The 24,219-nt window shown below is 42.3% G+C and overlaps 1 protein-coding gene across 5 annotated transcripts in view; it reads right to left on the bottom strand.

Moving 5' to 3' along the window:
- Positions 1-393: 393 nt before the first annotated feature.
- The window catches only part of WT1 (WT1 transcription factor), a 38,483-nt gene continuing 14,657 nt past the window's right edge, over positions 394-24,219 (bottom strand). Inside the window, exons 4-10 of one of the 5 annotated variants that reach the window (XM_075283606.1) lie at positions 9,127-9,129; positions 8,493-8,570; positions 5,299-5,401; positions 2,839-2,989; positions 2,432-2,521; positions 1,405-1,497; positions 394-515 (exon numbers count right to left, since the gene is read on the bottom strand). In XM_075283606.1, the coding sequence (XP_075139707.1) occupies positions 394-515; positions 1,405-1,497; positions 2,432-2,521; positions 2,839-2,989; positions 5,299-5,401; positions 8,493-8,570; positions 9,127-9,129 (640 nt within the window). The remainder of the gene's footprint in view (positions 516-1,404; positions 1,498-2,431; positions 2,522-2,838; positions 2,990-5,298; positions 5,402-8,492; positions 8,571-9,126; positions 9,130-24,219) is intronic. The other 4 variants (XM_075283608.1, XM_075283607.1, XM_075283609.1 and 1 more) reach the window with 4 other exon arrangements.

Genomic DNA, 24,219 nt, shown 5'->3' on the forward strand with positions numbered 1-24,219 from the left:
CCCCCTGAAAGGAATCTCAGTAGCTGTGACACCGCACCACACAAGAACACTACACCAATGTTACCACTATAGATTGGTAGCTCATGCTGCAGACCGGGTTGCATCTCTGCAAGTTAAATAAGTAAAATAAGATTTATATACAGCCTAAGTATAGCCTTTCCATTGACCAGTGTTGTCCAAGGTTCTCCATGTGAAGAGTCACATGGGCCAAATGTTACGTTATCCAAATGAGTCTATGGAGCATTCCAAGAAAGTGCCTCCAGCCAATCCCATAGTCAGGTCGCCCGGCTACGATCCCATCTCTTCATTAGTATCTTAGAAGTCCGCTGGGTGGATGTGCTGGAAGCTTTCGATATAATACAGTAGATATAGAAGTCTATGTGACCTCGGCGCCTATAAAGCCAACTGGAGCTTGGTCATATTTCTTTGATGCATGTTGTGATGTCGAACCAACTCATCGGACCGGGCAAACTTCTTCTGACAGCTCGGCCATCTGCAACTGAAAGGCTTCTCACCTGTTAACAGAGGGATGTCCAGTTATCATGGCGGAATATCATCACGTATGGACAATTGAGAACAAAATGATCACAAAAATGTGATAATAAACCCAATAAATAAAGTGTATAATTGCTATCTGCACAAGGCTCTATGGATACAAGAGTGTCCCCCTTAGCTATACCCCTGATACTACTTCTTAATACTCGAGGAGGCTTCCAAAAGATGGAGGTGACCTCCTGGAGTCCCAGAAGAGTGGTCAAATCTCCTGCACCAGGCAGAACACTCCCATGTCCTCCAAGCTCTATAGGTGACATAGGCACATTATATACCAGTCAGGTCTTGAAGGAGCGTGGCCAACACGTTGGCACACCTATGTCTAAAAATTGGCGTGTCACTTTAAATTAGGGAGTATATGTCATACATAAATGGAGACAACATAGCCTTAGCCACGTTACAGTATTTCTAACACATGGTCAGCCATATCTTACAGCCTATATACACAAATATACATTGTATTACGTATTGCGCACTCATTTTCAATGCTAGCCTGTATTATACTCCAGAGCTGCACTCATAGTTCTGCTTGCTACTGAAGCCATCAACAAACGCAGCCCTGTTACTCTTCATTCTGACAAAGCTTAGTGTTCATCTACATCATGCTGGAGAATTGCACTTTCCAATATGCAAATGACCAGAGGCCCTGAATAGGGGATTATGGGAGATTTCAGCTCTGCAGTCTGCAGAATTGTGGATGAGGACGGACTGTAATATAGCATATTACTAGAGATATTAGTAAAGGAAGGTTTCGGAGTCACATCTCATGTATCTATACTGTTATGTAGATAGTATGATAGATAATATCAGGACAGTACATGAAGAAATAAATGTGAATAAAGGTTTACGCACTTGTTTTACCTGTATGAGTCCTGGTGTGAGTCTTCAGGTGGTCGGACCGGGAGAACTTTCTCTCGCATGTTTTACATTGGAAGGGTTTGACACCTGAGAACAAGAAAAGAATGAAGTTTTTATAGCCGAGCACGAGGTCCATAAATCTGGAAATACTAAAAGACGGACTCGTCATAGGGCAGACCACTCCTCGGGTCACGGTAGGGTCGCCATGGGGTCTACATACACATAAGACCCTATTCTCAGAAGAGGAGCCACATAGAGATGAGAAAATCTACAAAAATTTGTTTCCAGTCGACTGATAGATTTCATACAGACCAAATCGAAAGTGCCCCAATTGCCCTGAAACGTTGCGTATAGGGCTGAGCCGATCGATTTTAAAATCCGATTTCCGATCATTTTCCAGCCGATCCCGATCATGAAATTTGCTCAATCGCTGATCGGAATCCGATCTTTCCCGATCGCTCAACTCTAATTGTATATTATATATACAGTAGGGTTCAGCCAATCTTGAGATTTCAAAATCCGATTTTTGATCATTTTCCAGGCGATCCCGATCCCGATTGTGAAATCTGCTCGATCGCCAATCGGGATCCGATCTGTCCCGATCCCGATTGCTCAACCCTAGTTGCATACAATACCACATGTCCAAAAAAGTCTGATAGTAACTCTCGGCCATTGTCCTGCTTTCAGTGACCAAGAGTAACCGATCTAAAGGAGCTTCTCATTGTCCTTGGCCGGTTTAGATCATGAGGTCAAGAAGATGACGCTTGGTCACACAAACTAGGTCAATGCCCTGATTCCAATGGCTGACAATAACTTGCCAAACCAGTTTATAGATGGCCATACATATTAGATTCTGGCCCCAACATCAACATAGACATTTGTGGCATCTTCATGGCCAAGTCCTGGCTGAAGTTAAACACCCTACACCAAAGTCAGGAGTATGGCCAGCTTTACAGGGTTCAGACCATATATATATATATATAGATATATATATATATATATATATATATGTACTACCAACCTGTGTGTCGTCTCTGATGTCTTTTCAGTTGATCGGAACGAGAAAATCTCCTCTCGCAGTCTTTGAAGTCACATTGGTAGGGCTTCTCACCTTAATAGAAAATACGAGACTACAGTAAGTTCACGTTGCTCTTCGGAGACTCCGTCACAGAATCTGTCCAAAATCACTGGATGAACAAGTCCTGCACTTTTAGTTAAAAACCATGGACACCCTACAGACCCCATTATTATAATCAATGGGGTCCATTGTGCTCTATATGTATCTAATGCTAAATTAATAAAGTACTAAACTGCCATCCATGGAGTAACTGGACAACTCATCTTCTCTATGAGACATAGAGATGCATGCATACAGAATGGTTTTCCTATCGTGACCTACACCTATATACATGCCGTATACTGTATTACCTGTGTGCTTTCTACTATGCATCTGCAGATGGGACAGCTTGAAGTATCTCTTGTTGCATCCCGGATATGCGCACATGAAGGGTCGCTTTTCATTGGTTTCTGATGTCGACCTCACTATAGTCGGGGTCACGCCTGGAACACGTCGAACGTCCTACAACAAGAAATATTCACATGAAAATTTAGGAGCTTCAGTAAATGACCTGAATATATGGAGAAAATCTACATCAGGAAATACATTAAATCCCATCAAAATCTGTGTGGACATTCTCCTATTGTTCAGCCTCTGCATCAGATTTGGTTTTCCCATTGAGAATGGCAGAGGTTTCCATTGAGGACTTGCTGCTTCCATCATACCTATAGGCAAACCATCAGCATTTCCATAGGTATAACTGACATGTTGCGATTCCCAAACCTGTACAAGAACCGTCCAATCTGTATTTCTACAGCAGAAGGCTTCCACTAAGTTTGGACATTTCATCAGATTTCTATTTCTATCACCATTGTGTAGTGTTACAATGTAACATCAGCTGTGACATTCCTTGTGCTGTTTGTTTGTTCTCACTTGATACAATGTTGCAGGTAATTCTGTTTCGCTCACATCAGACTGATGACAGCCCAGATTCTCTATAAACAGCTCTTTGTTGCTCCGATGGATAAATCTTCCATAGATAATTTACATGTGAAAACTGCTTGAAGTTACAGAACCTGAATGTTGCTAAAGGAGAATTCCTTTAAGGTGCCAGTTAGAAAACTGGACATTTCATTCACTAAAATATTCCCAAAACAGAGTTTACTCTCTAGACACCCAATACACTGACACTTTGACAAGGCAAAGGCGAGATGGGAAACAGAGCTGGTCAGTGATAAGTGCGAGGCGAATCTCACCGGAGCAATGAAATGTGACCTGCCTTCTATTTCCCTGAATACTGCTAAAGTGAACATTTTGTAAACTGGAGCTTAATGGAACCAGGAAGGATTGTGTCCAATGGCATAGCCTCAAAATATCCAATAATTGCCCCATAGATGGGGGTTGTACCTTATTCCACATAGATGCAAGTACTGATGTAGTAGTGATATGGCATAACAGCAAGTTTTTTTCCCACTCACCACTTTCTAAGACAATCGGTGAAGCGGAGTAAGCGGGGTTGGAGTCTAGACAGGCCGGGGTGGTGACGCCTCAACCCATCAGATTTACTAGAATTCACGCCAGAAATCTATGCTAATCCCTAAATGGTGCAGATTTCAATTCTGACTGAGGCATTTACATACAACAAAATTGATTCCAATGATGTCCAGTTATATGTTTTGGTAAACTAGACTTTTTGTCCACCACCGAGAGCCGGCCACTATAACAGCAGTTCTCCGCAGGCACCCATAGACCCATAGACTATGATGGAGTCCACTAGGTGTCCATTGGATATTTTATGCTGAAACTGGTGGAGAGAAAACTCCTCTGTGCAGAATATTTCTCTCGGCCGATTTTTGGTGGCTTCAGAGTCTCCAACGGAGATGGAATGGAAACTTTTTATTAACATTGAACTCTACGTAAAATTGTTGCCAGACCCATTTGCATCCACTTTTAGCATCTAAGGGATCGGCTAAGCGGCAGATAAAACCGAGACGTGAACAAGCCCCAACATGATAACTATAGAAATAATTCTTGTAATATATTTATGATGGGAAAACTTATTACTTTTTAAAATTGTATTGACTCTTCTCCACTAGAGCCGTCCTGTAGACATGGACAATAGTGAACCATCTCCTAAGCCTTCATACAATGTCTATCAGCCGGTCTACAATGTGTTCCAGCTTCCTATCTGAGCCTTCTTTTATCTTATCTGCCCCAATAAACATCACTTCCACAATCCTGTGTCAGTTCACGCCTCGCATTCTTCATGTCTACACCTTTATTGACGGCCATGTTTATTTTCTTATCAGATAAGACGATGGACACGTGGAGCTCAGTGTCCAGATATTGGACATGTGTATTCCAATGTTTTAGACCAGACCAGTATTAAGACCAGTATTATTACTGATTCTATGTTATACCATGACAATATAATGGGACATGAGCACTGGAAATGTCTAACCAATGACCAGCCAAAATCTTGTTGGCGATCATGTTGGCATATCAGTGAGCAGATCCCAATATAAGCCCAGGCACGTCTCTTATCTATGTTTACCTGTAAGGGATCATTCTTGGGTTCCAAGAGCTTGTTCAAGTGTTCAGACACTGGTCTTGCATGGACATCAATCTGGTGCCCATTACGGACCCTACTAGAGCGAAGCCCCAGTTGGTGGGAGTTATGACCCCAATGCTACAAGTGGAGGTCACAGGGTAAATGCCCCTTTGGCCCTCCCAATAATCTGTCCCTGCTGCTATGAACCCTATGTGGCAATGAACATGTCAGACCCCAAACAAAAAGCCCTATAACATTGATTTTGAGCTTTCGTGTTTACCTGTATACCTCTGAACACTCCATGCGTGTGTATCCGGTACTGACCCCCACAGCTGTATAACATCGGGGCACTGTGACTGTCATTTTCATAAGTCGTCGTGTGACTGAAAATAGAAAAACATTGAAATATCACTTTTTTGTTTCAATATACACTAAAGTATTAGAAATAAGTCACGTAAAAGCGGTAAAAATAATATGTGTGCTAAGATGGATACATTGTAACTACCGGAAGACTCAAGGATTGTGCAGCGTAAGAATTGCAGTTGTCAACAAGAGATATTTTTGTATGTTTTTGAATAACATGATGAATCTATTTTTTACCATTAGATGGTTCATCTCTTCGATGGGTTTTCCCTTCACGGTAAGGGCAGCTTAAAACCAACATATACCATAAATTACTTATCATTAGGGGTCTCAGCTCTAGAACGTCCAGATGGCTCCTAATACTAGTAATGTGTAGCAGCCCTTTGGGATCCAATCTATTCTAGATCTTTTTAACTATTTGTAGTTCACTGGAGAGACACATTGTATTCTAAATAGTTCATCCCTCTTGGCCCATAAAGGGCAACTCAGCCCAGGGCCAACTCCGCAGGGTAAGTGCACAGGTAACACTGTGGTCTAGACTCTTTTTAGTGTCATGGGGTGGGTCGACCACAGTCAGCAAAACCCACACGTCTTGCATGCAATTTGCTACATTTTGACCACAAATTTACAGGATATTCCGACCTATGTTCACACCTTCTGACTTTATGCGAACAGACGATCATATTACAGTAGCAGAAACGTTAACAAGATATTAACCAATCTCATGTGGTCGGAGCCTACAAGATCGGATGTTGAGCCGGCCGTGTGGTCCAAGACGTGACACAATTTTAATAATTCCAAAAAAAAGAAAACAAATATTGTGATTAAAGATTGTATAATGGAGGAGGGGGATCATAAATGGGGGAGGGGGCTGGAAGAGCCTATATTACAGACGCACGCGGCTTAGGTTTATGGCCACTGATACTAGACGGGCTGAGCTGCGCATTGTAACTCTCAGCCAAACAAAGACAGATAAAAATGTTGGCTTTACATCTTGAAGATGAGGCCATGTCTAGGACTGATTTTCCACAGATTCTGCAGCTTTCATCTTTTCCTGCAGGGCCGTACATCATCCCTACAGATTCTTTTCCTTCATCCTGAAAACATGCTCAGGTCAGATACTTTTTGTTGTTAACAGGCTGTGAACTTTTCGATGGGCTGCGTTCCATTCATTATACAGCCGAGGTTCCTCTATTACTCCTATTGTGCGCTATACATTACAGATAAACTCCCATCCTCATCCTTTATGTGCCGAGTTCAGAGACTGGTCAAGGTTTTGCTGCATTTCCTCTCTGCAGTGATTATAGAAAGCCAAAAATATGGAGAAGGTAAAGTAAAACTCCATCTATGACATGTGCATTGGCACCGGAAAGCTGGAAATATACATTAGAGAGATGGGCAAAGATACGTTTTGGGGTCGGGTGACTTGGGTTCAAGTTCAGTAAACCATATTGCCATCGTAATGACATCATGACTCTCCGCGTGTCCATGTGACTGCTGGTGGCCCAATCACAGACCTCGGCCGTGACCCCGGGGTGCATAACATCACCAGGATGCCAAGAAGAGGAGAGGGCAGGTGAGGATGAATGGGGTTTTCTTCACTTTTTTCACTCCACCTATTATGCTCTTGGGTCTGAAGAACGATTGTAGTTCACTCAAGGCAAATCGACTCAAGAACTACCAATTTGGAATATTCCGGTTGCTCAGAGTTGGTTCTCTTATCTCCATTAGATAGCTGTCACTTGACTGATACTCGCGTATACTCAGCATGGATAAGCATGCATGTCTTCCCAGTAGGAAGAGAGGAGAATACAATACTGAAACCTCTGGAGGCGATTTACCTTCCCGAGAAAAAGAGGATCTATCATTGAAACCCAACTGTTCTCTCCTTATTTACCCAAGAGGCCCCCATACAAAATAAAGGGTGGTCCTGTCCCACCCAAAATCGATAGGCTTGACTGATACATATCTGGTAAGGTTTCATTCACTCATACAGTTTTATTTATACATTTATGAATAGGGTTGAGCGATTGGGATTGGAAAAGATCGGATTCCAATCGGCGATCGAGTAAATTTCACGATCGCGATCGGAATTCCGACCCGATCTTTTCCAGCGGGATCGAGATCGGAGGTAATCTCAAGATCGGCTCAACCCCAAAAGTGACTTTTCCCATAGAAAAGCATTGACTAGGGTTGAGGATCGGGATCGGAAAAGATCGGATTCCGATCGGCGATCGAGCAAATTTCACAATCGAGATCGGGATCGAGATCAGCTGGAAAATGATCGGAAATCGGATTTTAAAATCGATCTTGAAATCTCAAGATCGGCTCAACCCTATTTATGAATTATTTTACACACAGCAACAGTTTGCAGACATGTCTGTGCAGGCAGTGAGGAGAATCAACCCCTCCATGCTCTATTCACTGTGTGAAGAGAGAAAAGGACTGTGCTCTACACTCACTGAACACAATGGAATGGGAAGTATCTAGGGACAGATGTCCTTAGTAACAAAAGTGTGAAATGGGAAGTATCTAGGGACAGGTGTCCTTAGTAACAAAAGTGTGAAATGGGAAGTATCTAGGGACAGATGTCCTTAGTAACAATAGTGTGAAATGGGAAGTATCTAGGGACAGATGTCCTTAGTAACAAAAGTGTGAATAGCTAATAAGCTGGATGGGAGACACCTAGTGGCAGGAACTTTAGAGAGGTTTTTCAGGCTGAAAACAGTGACAATGTAAATGAAAGTGCATAACATTTTGGTCATCTATTATGTAACTATATGACTGGGAGAAACAGAGCCCCTCTAACCTACAGTAAATGGGTTCAGAGAACAATATTTGTAACTTTATGAAACTTTATGAAGCTGAAGGAGATTATGATGGTAAATCCCAGCCAGCTGAGACGGTAATAGTAAAAATGATGGTGTATGTTAGAAAATACCTATTTATGGCTGGACACAGTATACACTGGAGTCTTGGATATCACAATTTTAGTTTTGAGGGCACACACTTTATGGGTGTCGTGTTCATCACAACCTGTGCTCTGACTATAAGAGCTCCATATGGAAAGTAAAGGGAATAAAAGTGAGAGTAGGGTTGGCGGAGCGTTACCTCTTCAGTGATGTCCCCAGGTTCATCTGATTCCATGTCATACATTCCAGCTGTGAGGTCATTTGGTAGAGGTTATCACTGGAAAAACCCAAACACAAGACATTGCTTAATGTCATGGACCAAACAGACAAATAATATCTTAAGACATATTTGCCCCTTTTGTGCCCGCTCTCCTGCTTTGAACCGTTCACATCTGTATGGTTTCATCTGTTCTGATCCATCACAGGACCGGGATATGTTAGTAAAGTAGGTCAGTATCAAGACGGAGAACAACAGATTCCAAGGGGCCTCATTGGCTATAATGGGGTCTGTTGGGCAGCCATTGTTTTCTCATTGACTTTGCCAGGCAACAGCTGGACTTTTACATCCAGGATTTGAGTCACTGGTGTAAATGTGAATGTAACCATTCATGGAGTATTAGGTAGGGCGAGGAGTCTTTACTGTCTCCTCTATCCCAAATATCAATGCTCTTACTACGCTAAAGATTGCAAATGATGGTGCCATACCTTGGGTTGGACTGCATTCACATCTATGCCAGCGTCTCAAATTGCTTTTGCCTGACAAAGTACCCAATGGATCCCATTAAAGTCAATGGGGTCTCTTGGGATCCATTGTTGTCCATCTTTAGACTGACCTGCTTTATGGTTTATCTGGTCCTACAATGGATCAGAAGAATGGACCAAAGGATGCGGATGTGAATGCAACCTAATGCATGGGTGTCCATTGTCCTGGTCCATCGTTGGATCAGAACAATGGACAAACAGACCATTAAAGAAGGGAACACCAATTGTGACTGACGTAGTCATTGACAATAATGGGGCCCATTGGATATCCTTTGGCCAGATGAAAAAGTCGGACTTGCAACACTTCTTTGTCCGGAGATTTTTGGTGGACACTGAGACAAAGTCTCCAAAACGGAGATCCGGGCACAGATGTGACCCCCAGCCTTACATCGCTTGTTGGTTCTTGAATCTCACAATATTACAAATCTGGCCATAGTTGGGGAACTTTATTGACTTCTACACGATTTGATATATTTTGTGTCAAAATATGGAAACTCCAATAATGATTTGTATCCGATGATCCGCATCACGTAACACGTCTGTGAGTAACGAACATGTCACATGTGTAACGTCTGAACCACATACGTGATGAATGATTCGGGAGACTTCCATTATTTTACAGAATTCTAGTTTATTATATTTTTTATACAACTCGTCAATAAAAAAAAAAACTTTGAAAAAAATAGCAAAAAAAAGATTCTTCAAAATATTTTTGGTTTTTTTAGTGTTTCATTAGTACAAGGAGAAGCAAAAATAATTCTCTTAAAAAGCAGAAACAAGTTAAATAAAGTTCTGGACGTAAAGTTGTGTTTGTTTTAGAATTCTTGGAATTCCTCGGAGGATCCGTCTCCCCCTTTTCTCCAATTATAAGTAATGACAAGAACTCGCTGGTTATTTGGTTATTATTAAGCAGACTGTGCAAATACAGGACAGCAAAGAGTTCAGCTCAGGAGGGAAGAGAATCCATGGATCAGGCTGGAAGCAGAGACTGAAGATGTGAACAGCGGCCAACAGCATGTGTCATTGTATGATCTAGTAATGTGTCTGCTACCAAGATATACAGATAGATAGATAGATAGATAGATAGATAGATAGATAGATAGATAGATAGATAGATAGATAGATAAATGGATGGATGGATAGATAGATAGATAGATAGATAGATAGATAGATAGATAGATAGATAGATGGATGGATGGATGGATGGATGGATGGATGGATGGATGGATGGATGGATGGATGGATGGATGGATAGATAGATAGATAGATAGATAGATAGATAGATAGATAGATAGGAGATAGATAGATAGATAGATAGATAGGAGATAGATAGATAGGAGATAGATAGATAGATAGATAGATAGGAGATAGATAGATAGGAGATTGATAGATAGATAGATAGTAGATAGATAGATAGATAGATAGATAGGAGATAGATAGATAGATAGATAGATAGACAAACAGATAGATAGGTAGATAGATAGATAGATAGATAGATAGATAGGAGATTGATAGATAGATAGATAGTAGATAGATAGATAGATAGATAGATAGGAGATAGATAGATAGATAGATAGATAGATAGATAGATAGATAGATAGATGGATGGATAGATAGATAGATAGATAGATAGATAGATAGATGGATGGATGGATGGATGGATGGATGGATGGATGGATGGATAGATAGATAGATAGATAGATAGATAGATAGATAGATAGATAGATAGGAGATAGATAGATAGATAGATAGATAGATAGATAGATAGATAGACAAACAGATAGATAGGTAGATAGATAGATAGATAGATAGATAGATAGATAGATAGATAGGAGATTGATAGATAGATAGATAGATAGTAGATAGATAGATAGATAGATAGATAGATAGATAGATAGGAGATAGATAGATAGATAGATAGATAGATAGATAGGAGATAGATAGATAGATAGATAGATAGATAGGAGATAGATAGATAGATAGATAGGAGATAGATAGATAGATAGATAGATAGATAGATAGACAGACAGACAGACAGACAGACAGATAGATAGATAGATAGATAGATAGATAGATAGATAGATAGATAGATAGGAGATAGATAGATAGGAGATAGATGAAATCATGGTTTCTAACAAGTCCCAGACCATAGAAAGTTCTTGCATTCAGGATTATATCCATTGGCAGCCAAGAAAGACAATAGATGTCACCACCAAGATTGAAACCCCTTTAAAGAAATTCATTACACTTATGAGTTACATAGGTAAACTGACATCTGGGCGTTACCATTCACTCGGTTCAAAGGGGTGTGTCTCTACATAGTGTAGCAATGACTGGACAGTGCCATATTGTGCAGGATGCACCTCTAACTGGTAACGCCCAGTTGTAACGCCCAGTTGTCTATTTACTCACAAATAGCAGAATGATGCAATGTAAATTTCTCAGAACTTCTATTTACAGATCCCATTGAGATCAATACTAGCCATCTGCAGCTTCCTTAGTGTGGCGGCTGTCGGAGTTATCCCACAACCATAACTCTCTCAATCTCTGGGGACCCCTAAGGATCACTAGTCTGGGGCTCTCACATCTCTTGTATGAATGAAGTCACCATTGTGTATGTGCTAAAGCTCAAGTATAATCTCTGGGACTGATGGAGAACGCTGGGTACATTGCCATAGACTATGAATGGGATTGCAGTGCACATGTGCGACCATCTCCTCATTCAAAGAGTGGTCGCAGGACAGGAAGGTCTCATTGTGGGGCTTCCCTTTAATTCTGTAGACCTGTGAATGGAAGAAGGAGGACGGTGTAGGTCTTGGATATTTGGTGCGGGCTCCACACCTCGGAGTATACGACATTGTACAGTATATATCCTGTATACAGTCGGCCATCTGACTGATGTAGAGTAGAATGGCGCCATCATCCAGTGCGTCATCTGGCCTGACACAATATCCTTCATCTAACCCTACAATAAGCAGCTCTCCTGCCGCTTCTCCGTCATCCCGTGCTGGCCTGTACCATTACATTTAGCAATTCCACAAATTCTTCCTGTAACGCGGAGTAATTAATATCTGCAAGGCCAGTTTTTTATTAGAAATACCAGCTCGGGATCCTGAGGCAGAAGTTTCTTGTAAAGCCGGGCTGAGCTGACACGTCATTATTAACGTGAGATGTTTCTTCTTCCTCCATGTTCTGCCGGGCACTTGTCAGCGAGTCCTGTCATTTATCTCCACATTGTCATTAATCTAAATCTGTTACATTGTGTTTCCTTGGAAGAGTTTCCCCAGAAATATCTCGCACAGACGGACGCGCTCTAATGAGTTGGTGCCCTTTAAATGAGATTTACAGATGTGACCGCCCTTATGGAGGCCTCCTGAAGACCCTACAGCAAGGATGTAGCAGCCATGAGTCCTGCCCCGACAGCAAGAGACTGTAAGCCCGAAGATCTGGGGTAAGGACGGGATGTGGGACTGACATATGGTCCAGAAAGCTAAGTCTAACATCGCAACAAGTGAACTAAACTCTTCACAGGCTCCAATTCACATTACAACAAGTGGGTGGGCGAATGTATAGCTTGTCATCTTGTGGTACAATATCACCAAACAATCACATAACAGATGGATCTGTAAGGCTAAGTCTAGGTATACACATAGACAGACAGATAGATAGGTTACTGTCACCAGGACCAGCATATCACCCCAGCCCTGCAGATAGATAGGTTACTGTCACCAGACCCAGCATATCACCCCAGCCCTGCAGATAGATAGGTTACTGTCACCAGAACCAGCATATCACCCCAGCCCTGCAGATAGATAGGTTACTGTCACCAGAACCAGCATATCACCCCAGCCCTGCAGATAGATAGGTTACTGTCACCAGAACCAGCATATCACCCCAGCCCTGCAGATAGATAGGTTACTGTCACCAGAACCAGCATATCACCCCAGCCCTGCAGATAGATAGGTTACTATCACCAGAACCAGCATATCACCCCAGCCCTGCAGATAGATAGGTTACTGTCACCAGAACCAGCATATCACCCCAGTCCTGCAGATAGATAGGTTACTGTCACCAGAACCAGCATATCACCCCAGCCCTGCAGATAGATAGGTTAGTGTCACCAGAACCAGCATATCACCCCAGCCCTGCAGATAGATAGGTTACTGTCACCAGAACCAGCATATCACCCCAGCCCTGCAGATAGATAGGTTACTGTCACCAGACCCAGCATATCACCCCAGCCCTGCAGATAGATAGGTTACTGTCACCAGAACCAGCATATCATCCCAGCCCTGCAGATAGATAGGTTACTGTCAGCAGAACCAGCACATAGAAGATAGATAGATAGATAGATAGATAGATAGATAGATAGATAGGAGATAGATAGATAGATAGATAGATAGATAGATAATAGATAGATAGATAGATAGATAGATAGATAGATAGATAGATGATAGATAGATAGATAGATAGATAGATAGATAGATAGATGATAGATAGGAGATAGATAGATAGATAGATAGATAGATAGATAGATAGATAGATAGATAGTATCTATAAGACGTATATTAAACAGAATGCTAACTTCTTATTTGGGGTAAAATACGTTTTCTATTGCGCAGCTGGTTGTATGAGCTGGAAATTGGAGAGTCCATGGAGGGTTAACATTCGGAATGTTCTGGGCTTCTGACAAGTGAAACCCTCCAGCAGTGTAAAGGTGACGACAGTTTTACTATTCCACATGATTTTAACTGGGAGATCTGGGCTACCCATTGTTAGACGGAACAATTATCTGGGATCATCTTGGATAAGAAAAGACAGAAATAAATGAAGTGATTTGTATTGTTCTGTAAATTTGGAACTGAAAGATGCCTCCGAATGGAACTGAAATAAGTCAAAGTGAAAGGGCGACGGCTCCACAAACCTGCAGAAAACATTAACATCGAAAACCGCACTTGTCTGCCCATATTTTACTGATCTCAAGTGACTAATGTTAGTACGCCCATAGATTGATAAATGACAGTGACAGACATGAGAGAGATAGATAGATAGATAGATAGATAGATAGATAGATAGGGGATAGATAGATAGATAGATAGATAGATAGATAGATAGATAGGAGATAGATAGATAGACAGAATTTTATTGTTTCCCTCTATGTCAGTGCATTGAGCGCTGTGTCGCCTATATCATCACATATACATCACATATATCGCCTTTCCATGTTTGTTTTCTTTATTTGGCACTATGTAAGTTATTAACCCTTTCTCTCATCTTACTTAAACCAACACAATAGATGAGCAAACACAAGTATGTGGCACAAGTGATGATGATACAACCTGACAATACTTATCTCCAAGTATAAACATTGGTGACAACCCAGAAGCACAAAGCCACCTCCTAATAAACATGTATGCACGGTGAGATATAGAAGCTGTGACCAGATAAGTACGGGGGGGGGGGGGGGGGTTAATGCTTCTGTGGTGCCAGATCCATATTACATTATAAGAACACTGATAATGATATATATATATATATATATATATATATATATATATATATATATACTGTATGTCATTATTATTAGATCAGCCCCAATTCACTTGTATAGGAGTTGAGCTGCAGTACTTGGATTGGCCACTACATAGAATACAGCGCTGTCTGCTTCCTGCTACGTCATCTTGGAGAACAGGGGACCAATTGCAATCATCAGTCTTGTAGGTTTTGCTGCCTAGACATTTATTGTTTCTCTATAAATGTCTGATAGGTAGATGTCCCATCTATTATATTATATTGTCATCCTATGGATAGTCTATACATGTCTGGACCATAAAGTGGTGGACACATGTCCTCCCTTTGACCAAGTCCTGGTTGGTACTATATATAAAACTCAGTGGGATATTAAGTTACCTTGAGAGGAAATCCTTAAAGTCCTGTTACTTGGAGCATTCGTACATAGTAAGATGTAAAGGATAAGGCTGTTCTTACAACTTTACATATGGTAGCCAAACTCTCAATTGGTGGCCAGCTCTCTTCCACCCCCCTCCATAAACATGCACTCATAACTGAGGTAAGCATGCATGTACTTTGAGTTTGGAGAGAAGAAGGAGCCACTGAGACACCTATGGCTATATATCGTGTTCCTGAGAACAAAAGGATCAGACATGTTGAAATCCAACACCCTCATCTTCCTCATCATCATCTCAACACTACATACACTAGAAGGTCGGCCAACATTAGTCTTATCCGTATACCCAGCTTAATGTTCTTACCAGACCAGAAGATCTTTGATGGTTCTCAGGCACGGCCATGGGCACATGAAAAGCACCACCCAATGCCAACAATAACCAATGATCACGTTGATACTTTGTAGCCAGCGATCGACTTCCGGACACAACTTACTACTTTCTATTATTGTCTACAAAATAGTTTCCATTCAGCTCTGTCTAAAAATAATCTGACATGAAAACCACGGCAAGTCCATCTCTCCTCGACCGCTGAACGCCTAGAAGGATTGAATGGGATTGATGTGCTTTGGAGACAAATAAAAGGAAACCAAGTCCAAGTGAAAAAGAGGAACTTTAAAGGAACTCAGTAGTAGATCATTCTGAGTTTGTCTTGGCCTGCGGGGTAAGGATGACGAGTTCTTGACCCCTGCAGTGGATGAAGCTTTAATCTACACTGCAACTCCCCCATTCTGCAAACCCTGGAAGTGTGACTCATGTAGCCGGGACGGCTTGTTCACTGCCAGAGAGGCCTGCAACGGGCTCAGGGCAACAGCTGCAAGCCAAGTGTATAGATAGCCGAATCCTTGGCTGGAAATGAGGATAATAACCATAATAACGATGCCGGTTACCGATGATAATTGATCATGAAATAATGATAGAAAATGTTTATTATCAGCTAATATTTGCCACGTTTTAGCGCGGGAGGAAAGGACTATACACATGGTGTAACAACAGACTTCCTCGGCCGTGTGCATTGTATGATCCGTGATAAAATACAGCATGATCTGTTTATTTGAGGATCAAACTATCAGATTGAGGTGAAGGGTACATGATATAAACAAAAATAAAGTGGATCCATTGACCACATGACGGATTCTTGGCATGGACGTGTAAATAGAGCACAAGACGGAGCTTTGTTTATTACCCTATCCGGTCCCCACAATGTGACTGAGGACAGTCTGTGGGTTACAAAGGGCCTAATAATCGCCCCAAGTCTTAGTACACCTATTAGACCCTGAGGTTTTACATTGTATCAAAGAAGAAGAAGAGATTGTATGATCACATCCCTAAAAATAAAGTGATCAAAAAGTTATCTATACCCAAAAATAGTAACAATAAAAACTTCAACTCATCCCCCAAACAACAAGTCCTCAATTTTGACTAGAGACACAAAAAGGCTCTTACAAACTGGGGATATAAAAGCAAACCACTCACAGTTATTGTATTAGAAGGAATCTTATGGATTGTTATAAATGTGTTTCATCGGAAAACCCCAAGATGACGTCATCAGAAGGAACATTTTTTAGACTACCATTTCCACCAATAAGCAGTGGTCCTATAATAACATATAACACCCTGAAGATATCAGAATGGCCTCTGTTTGCCAGGACGGAGAGTCAAGGTAAAGAGCAGCTCTCACTTTGGAGGACCACAAGCACCTATCAAGGACCTCCTTGGATAACATACATAGTGTCAGTCCTCGGGCATAGCATTGTTAAAGAGGTCTCAGAAATGGGAAGACAAGAAAGTCCAAGGAAGGGAAGAAGTGACCCCTTGGACAAAGCATTGGCCATTGACCATGATAATCATAACCTTTCCACTTGGTGTCACATGGTTACATGTTCAATATCTGACATCTATGCAATACTCAGACCCCACAGGTTACATGAGCACCATGCAAATAATTTACCTATAGATTTTGGATAAGTTTCCAGACCTTAAAGAAGCTTTCCCAGAAGCAACCCCAGGATCATTGGGGGTCTGAACACTTGGACTCCACACTGACCATGAGATAAAGGGCATGTGTGAATGGGACATGCAAAAGTGAGACCACCACTCCAATCACTTCTATGGGACTGTTGGAAATAAGTGGGGGCAGTCCCAGTTGGTACAGGAGTAATGATACATGGGAAAAGATATGCAAATTAGCCCTCCTCCAGAAGGCAGAAAAATGTCTCTCTAGTGCCACCTATTGAAGGGAGAACCCTGAAACAACTGTCTACAGAGGGGTATCTCTTCCTTTTGGTCCTTAAAGGGGTTATATAGGAAGGAAAAAAATGGCTGATTTCTTTGTTTCAGGAAGTGACCTCTTATCCATTGGTCACATGGCCATGCTACAGTTCAGTGACATAAGAGCAAATGGGTCGGAGCTGCAGCATGGCCATGTGACCAATATGAGATTCCTGAGATGAAGAAAGCAGACATGTTTTCCAATCCTGCACTACCACTTTAAATGGGTTGGACATTGATGTATAGGGCAGGTACTTCCAATAGGTGGTGCTAGAGAAACAGGTTTCTTCCTTCTAGAGGAGAGCTTATCTGCATGCTGGTATAAGCAAATAGGTTAAACTTGATGTCAAGAAGGCAACTACATGGGTCTGACTAGTGACACGCTGCCCCATTGTAATCGGTCATAGAAGATCCCAGTGGGCAACAAAGAGAACAAAGGAAAAAATCTAAATGTTTAAAATTCTGATACAAAAACATTTAGCAAAACTTATTTGTTTTCACTCATTCGGCCGATTCCTTCACCTCAGGGAGTTACAAAAGAGAAAATGTAGGAAAAAAAATCTTATGCCAAGGCAGAAAGCATCGATATTTATTGGCTATGGAGTCATCTTAGGGGAAATATGACTTCATTTTCCCCACTGGTTCTTTGGTGCAGTTTGTACCAGTCACCAGACAAGTCTTATCAGAGCGATACAGGACGCTATCCAAGTTCACCGAGAGTTGAGAAATGATTTCCTATTCACTGCAGAAATTGTTAGGAAAGGGAATGTGATACTTTAAGTGTGTCTTAAAGAACCTGCACTATATCTTCTCAGCCCCGACCAGAAAAGGTGGAAATTCTTCCAGGTTAATTATTATTAAATACTTTTCAACGAGATTTGGTGAAATTGAAATTTACCAGCAAATTTAGCAGAACCCATTAACGTCCAAATTGATTTAGATCTGTACATTCTAAGATTGTGGATGACTATAGATACACCACTCCAGACGAAAAGTTCACACAACTTTTATTATCTTTATAGATGTCGAAAAAAAATTCCATTGAAGTGAATCGGATTTCCAGAAATTGTGTTTAAAAAAAAAAAAAAAAAAATCAACTATGTTTGGAACATGCTATGGTAATCTCTCACAATTTTCTCATGGTTATGTTATGTTTGATACAAAGAACAGAAAGAAAGAAATTACACAATTCTGAGATAAAAAGTAAGACTCAAAAGTAAGAATTCTAGCGCAGAATTCAGAATTTGTTTTCTCTTAACTTTAAAATTCTATTTACCTAAGAATTGTAATTTTACTCTTCTATATAAGAGTCCTTGGATAAAACAAATTATACAATTTCATCAGAATTGCAAATCAGAATTCTAGAGAAAATTACAGAATTCTCAAATTGAAAAATGTTTACATTTTAGAAAGATTCTGACTCTTTCCATAGAATTTTAACCTGACTCTTCTATATAAGAGTCCTGACGTGATGCTAATAAAAATAAATTCCACTGTTCTATCCAAATTTTAAATTAGGTCACAATTTTTGGGAAATATGCCTGAATTCTGGGATAAAAAAAATATATCAAACTTATAGCCAACAAGTTCGGAATTTTGTGATGTTTGTGACATTTCAACCTCAGAACTGTGGAATTATTTATACTTGGCCCTAAGACTCTTAAGCTAAGAACAGATAAACTAGTGGCCCAAATGGCTGAAACTGTGTCCAATGAGTGCACAATGGTTACAGTAACTACAGACACTATGGCCACCAAGGAAGGGTTTTATACATCACAAGATTGTCAAAACTTTATACTTTCTAACCAAATGGAAATTGCTTTTAAATCCACAAGCCCTAAGCGAATTAAAAATGATATCACTGTGATGAATGGAACAAAAATATACAATTGTCAGTTCCTTATCTTAGGTCGTGTGAGCACTAGAACAACATATGAGCCCAGAATAAAGACTGTGTTTTGAAAGGCAGACCACCGTCCGACAACTTTGACCCATAAACATACAGTCCATTCCACCCTCCGATAATCCCTAGGAAATAGACTATAGAATTCTTCAAATTTAGGTGTCTTCTAATGGAGTCCTGACAGTGTCATACACTATGTATTATAGATATATAGTCCTAGGAGCCCTGACAGTGCCATATACTATGTATTATATACTAGCATCTACCCGCGACTTCGTCCGTGCGTCAGCGTTGACGTGGAGTAGCGTAAATGTGGACAATAGGTCTGCTTGCTGTCTGAATTCTCCCTTCGATCATCTGCTGTAATATTCAATGGTATATAATCTGCTATTGAACCCACCTCTGCTTGCTGTCTGAATTCTCCCTTCGATCATCTGCTGTAATATTCAATGGTATATAATCCTGTATTTCACCTCTGCCTGATTACTGAACTATATCCTAGCATTTCATCCAGGCTGTATATTTTTTGCACTTCCATGTCTTCTTATCTGCACTAGTGTCAGTCTTTTGATCTTCACTGATTTTATTGGTGTTTCTGGCCAAGTGTTTACTTGGATCCACACTGCCAGTCTCCTCATGTGTCACAGTTTGTAGATTAATTAGTTAACGACTTAAATTAGTGCTAGTCTGAAGCTGTGCTTTCCTATATAAGTAGATATAGCTTATGGGGTGCATCTCATATGCGGGGGCATCTCATCTGCAGCATGCATCTTAACCAAATTGCATCTTAACCGAAGTGCAGATTAACCAAAATGCACTTATACATGGCAAGTGCAGATTAACCAAAGTGCACTTATACATGGCACTTAAACAGGGCACGAAACAGGCTAACCATGGCAGAACACCAGGTAAATTTCAACCTAAAACAACAAGTTTTACCACATGGTATCCTGTAGCTGCACTGTCTCTTACTATCTTAGCCATTGTCTTCCTGCAGATCTCTCCTCCACCTCTACCACCAGGACACTCCATCCATATCAGTCCCTCTTTTCTTCCTTCTCCCATGTACAGCTCTCACACACTTTTCACACTCTGTAATCATCCCTTTATTTCTTTTAGCAGTGACACCAAACATAAGCGCCCACATAAATCCCTGAACCACCTTCTGTCTCTGTCCATGTTACTCCTCCTGGCTGCTGGGGACATCTCTCCTAACCCCGGCCCTCCTTCCTTCACTAACTCTTCTCCCTGCACACATAGAAGGCCTACAAACCTCATCAATATTTACCGTGTCCCTTCCCCTCATCTCTCCCCTGTCTCTTTTAACTGCTCTCTCTGGAACGCCCGCTCAGTGTGTAATAAACTAGAATACATTAATGACTTATTCCTTAGTAAATCCCTCGGCCTGCTCACCTTTACTGAGACTTGGATCCAGCAGGCAGATACGGCCTCCCCTGCTGCTCTGTGTCATGGTGGCCTACAATTCGCACACACCTCTAGGCCTGATAATAGGCAGGGTGGTGGGATAGGCTTACTCCTGTCACCACAGTGCATTTTTCAGTCCATTCCCCCGGTCCCCTCACTCACGTTCTCCTCATTTGAAGTCCATGCTATCAGACTTTTCCGCCCACTCTCCTTACGTGTAGCCGTGATCTACCGTCCACCTGGCTCACCCTACCAATTTTTGGACCACTTTGCTTCTTGGCTTCCCCACTTTTTATCCAGTGACATTCCTACCCTCATCATGGGTGACTTTAACATCCCTATTGCCCCCCCTCACTCCCCGGCTGCCTCACAGTTTCTCTCATTAACCACTTCTCTTGGTCTCTCACAATGTTCTTCTTCCGCCACACATATAGACGGTAACACGATTGATCTAGTCTTCCATCGACTCCTCACAGTCTCTAAATTTTCTAACTCTTCTCTGCCGCTTTCTGACCACAATCTTCTATCTCTCACCATCAGTGCTCTCTCCCCTTCACAAGACGCCCCTACCCATCACACATATAGGAACTTGCGTGCTATTGACACCCAGCACCTCTCAGATACTCTACAGTCCTCCCTGTCCCCCATCTCTTCATTCGCCTGTCCCAATCTGGCCACCAGTCACTATAATGAAACCCTCAAAAATGCATTGGATGAGGTTGCTCCCCCCTCCACTCGTAAAGTCCCACATAGGAGGCATCAGCCCTGGCACACGCCACAGACACGATTTCTTCAGCGCTGCTCTAGGTGTGCCGAACGTCTCTGGAGAAAATCACGCTCACCTGCAGATTTCCTCCACTTCAAGTTTATGCTTAAAACATATAGCTCTGCCCTTCACCTCGCCAAACAAGACTATTTCACCGCCCTCATCTCTTCTCTCTCCAGCAACCCTAAAAGGCTTTTTGAAACCTTTCACTCCTTACTCACACCCAAGGTGCAGACGCCATTCACAGACCTTAGTGCTGATGACCTGGCCATGTATTTCCATGATAAAATTGATAAGATCCGTCAGGAAATTACTGCCCAAGCCCCAGGTGGCATTGACTCCCACACCTACGATAGTACTGTTCCCCTCACCAGCCGCACTTCAGACTGTCCATTCTCATCTTTTGAACCTGTCACAGAAGAGGAAGTCTCCCAGCTACTTTCTTCATCTCGCCCCACAACCTGCAGTAGTGACCCCTTCCCCTCACACCTTCTCCAATCTCTGTCCCCTGCTGTCACTATTTACCTTACTAAAATATTTAACCTCTCTCTCTCTTCTGGAATCTTCCCATCCTCCTTCAAGCATGCTGTTATAACCCCGCTACTGAAAAAACCCTCCCTGGACCCATCCTGTGCTGCTAACTATCGACCTGTCTCTAACCTCCCCTTCATCTCTAAACTTTTGGAACGCCTGGTTTATTCTCGGTTAATCCGTTATCTCTCTGCTAACTCTCTGTTTGACCCCTTACAATCTGGTTTCCGCGCTCTGCACTCTACTGAAACAGCTCTCACAAAAGTCTCTAATGATCTACTAAAGGCTAAATCCAATGGTGACTTCTCTCTTCTTATTCTTCTGGACCTCTCTGCAGCTTTTGACACTGTTGACCATCAACTTCTCCTCACTATGCTCCGCTCAGTCGGCCTCAATGACACTGCGCTCTCCTGGTTCTCCTCTTATCTCTCAGACCGCACTTTCAGTGTATCATTCGCGGGCTCTGTTTCCTCCCCTCTTTCCCTTGCTGTTGGGGTTCCTCAGGGCTCGGTCCTCGGCCCCCTGCTCTTTTCTCTCTACACAGCCCCCATTGGACAAACCATCGCCAGATTTGGCTTCAGGTACCATCTTTATGCTGATGACACCCAATTATACACATCTTCCCGTGACATCACCCCTGCACTCATACAGAATACCAGTGACTGTCTCTCTGCTGTCTCTAATATCATGTCCTCGCTCTATCTGAAACTAAATCTCTCTAAGACTGAACTACTACTGTTTCCACCATCTAACAGATCTGTCCCTGATATATCCATTGCAGTCTCAGGCCTTACTATAACTCCTAGGCAGCAGGCCCGCTGCCTCGGGGTCATATTTGACGCAGACCTTTCCTTCACCCCTCATATTGAATCACTCGCACGTTCAAGTCACCTCCACCTCAAAAACATCTCCAGAATACGCCCTTTCCTTACCAGAGATACACTAAAGACACTTATTGTCTCTCTGATTCATTCTCGCCTTGACTACTGTAACTCCTTACTAATCGGTCTTCCCCTCACTAAACTCTCCCCTCTACAATCTATTCTGAATGCAGCGGCCAGACTCATCTATCAGGCTAGACGCTACAGCGATGCCTCCGGTCTGTGCCAGTCACTACACTGGCTGCCTATTCATTATAGAATAAAATATAAAGTTATCACCCTCCCCCACAAGGCTCTCCATAATGCCGCACCTCCCTACATTTCTTCCCTCATCTCTGTCTACCGCCCAACCCGTGCTCTCCGCTCACTCAATGACCTAACACTTACATCCTCTATTATCAGAACCTCCCATGCTCGTATACAAGACTTCTCCCGAGTTGCACCACTTCTCTGGAATGCTCTACCCCGGACAATAAGATTAACTCCCAACTTCTACAGTTTCAAACGCAAACTAAAGACGCATCTTTTCAGACAGGCCGATCACAATTCCTAATGCACAAAATTGTCTGAACACTGTATAAGCAATGCCGCCCCTGCTACTTCTTGTGTCACCCCCTCTACCTCATAGATTGTAAGCTCTTTTGAGCAGGGACCTCAGTCCCATTGTGTGAAATGACGTTCTTTGTTATGTATGTCTGTATCTGAACCCTATAAATTGTACAGTGCTGCGGAATATGTTGGCGCTATATAAATAAAATGTATTATTATTATTATTACAATAGGTGCTGGTTATGGTACGCTGGCCCTAGGCTACCATCCCTCCCGCTGCACCCCCTTCTTCCCCACCACCTCCCCTCCCGCGGCGACCCCCCACACCAGCCACCGGCCTTTGCTCCCGCAACAACCCCCTTCCCCCCTCGACCTCAACACCCACCTCCGACTTCCCCTGTGTGTCGTAGCACCCCCCTCACTTCCCTGTCTCCTTTCCCGCGGCAGTGCACATACATACCTCTGTAACCCCCCAAACTCTGCAGCGGCCCCCGTTCGTAATCCTCCTCCTTATTTGGGTTCTTTTTGTAACCCCACTCCCCTGCCTCCTGCCTCCCTGGCACCCCCTGGCTCTCAATTTCGTGTCCCCCATTTTCCCCTTTCCCCCCGCTCCCCACTCCGCCTCCTACCACGGCATTCCCTCTGGCGGTTCCCCCTGCTTCCTCTCCCGGACCCCCTGCAAAATTTGGCATATATCTGTTTGCTAGTTTAGGCGTCATTAGGGAACAAACATCCAAAAACACAAACCCACAAACATCCAAACACACATACTGTCACATCATATTAGTAGGATTGTGTGTGATGTCCTGGGAAGGAGGGAAGAAATGGGCAATGGTGCGGATGTTTTGAAGAAAGGGAATGTGTGAGATGTT

The sequence above is a fragment of the Leptodactylus fuscus genome, chromosome 7 (genome assembly GCF_031893055.1).
Source record: "Leptodactylus fuscus isolate aLepFus1 chromosome 7, aLepFus1.hap2, whole genome shotgun sequence".
Taxonomy (NCBI): Eukaryota; Metazoa; Chordata; class Amphibia; order Anura; family Leptodactylidae; genus Leptodactylus; species Leptodactylus fuscus.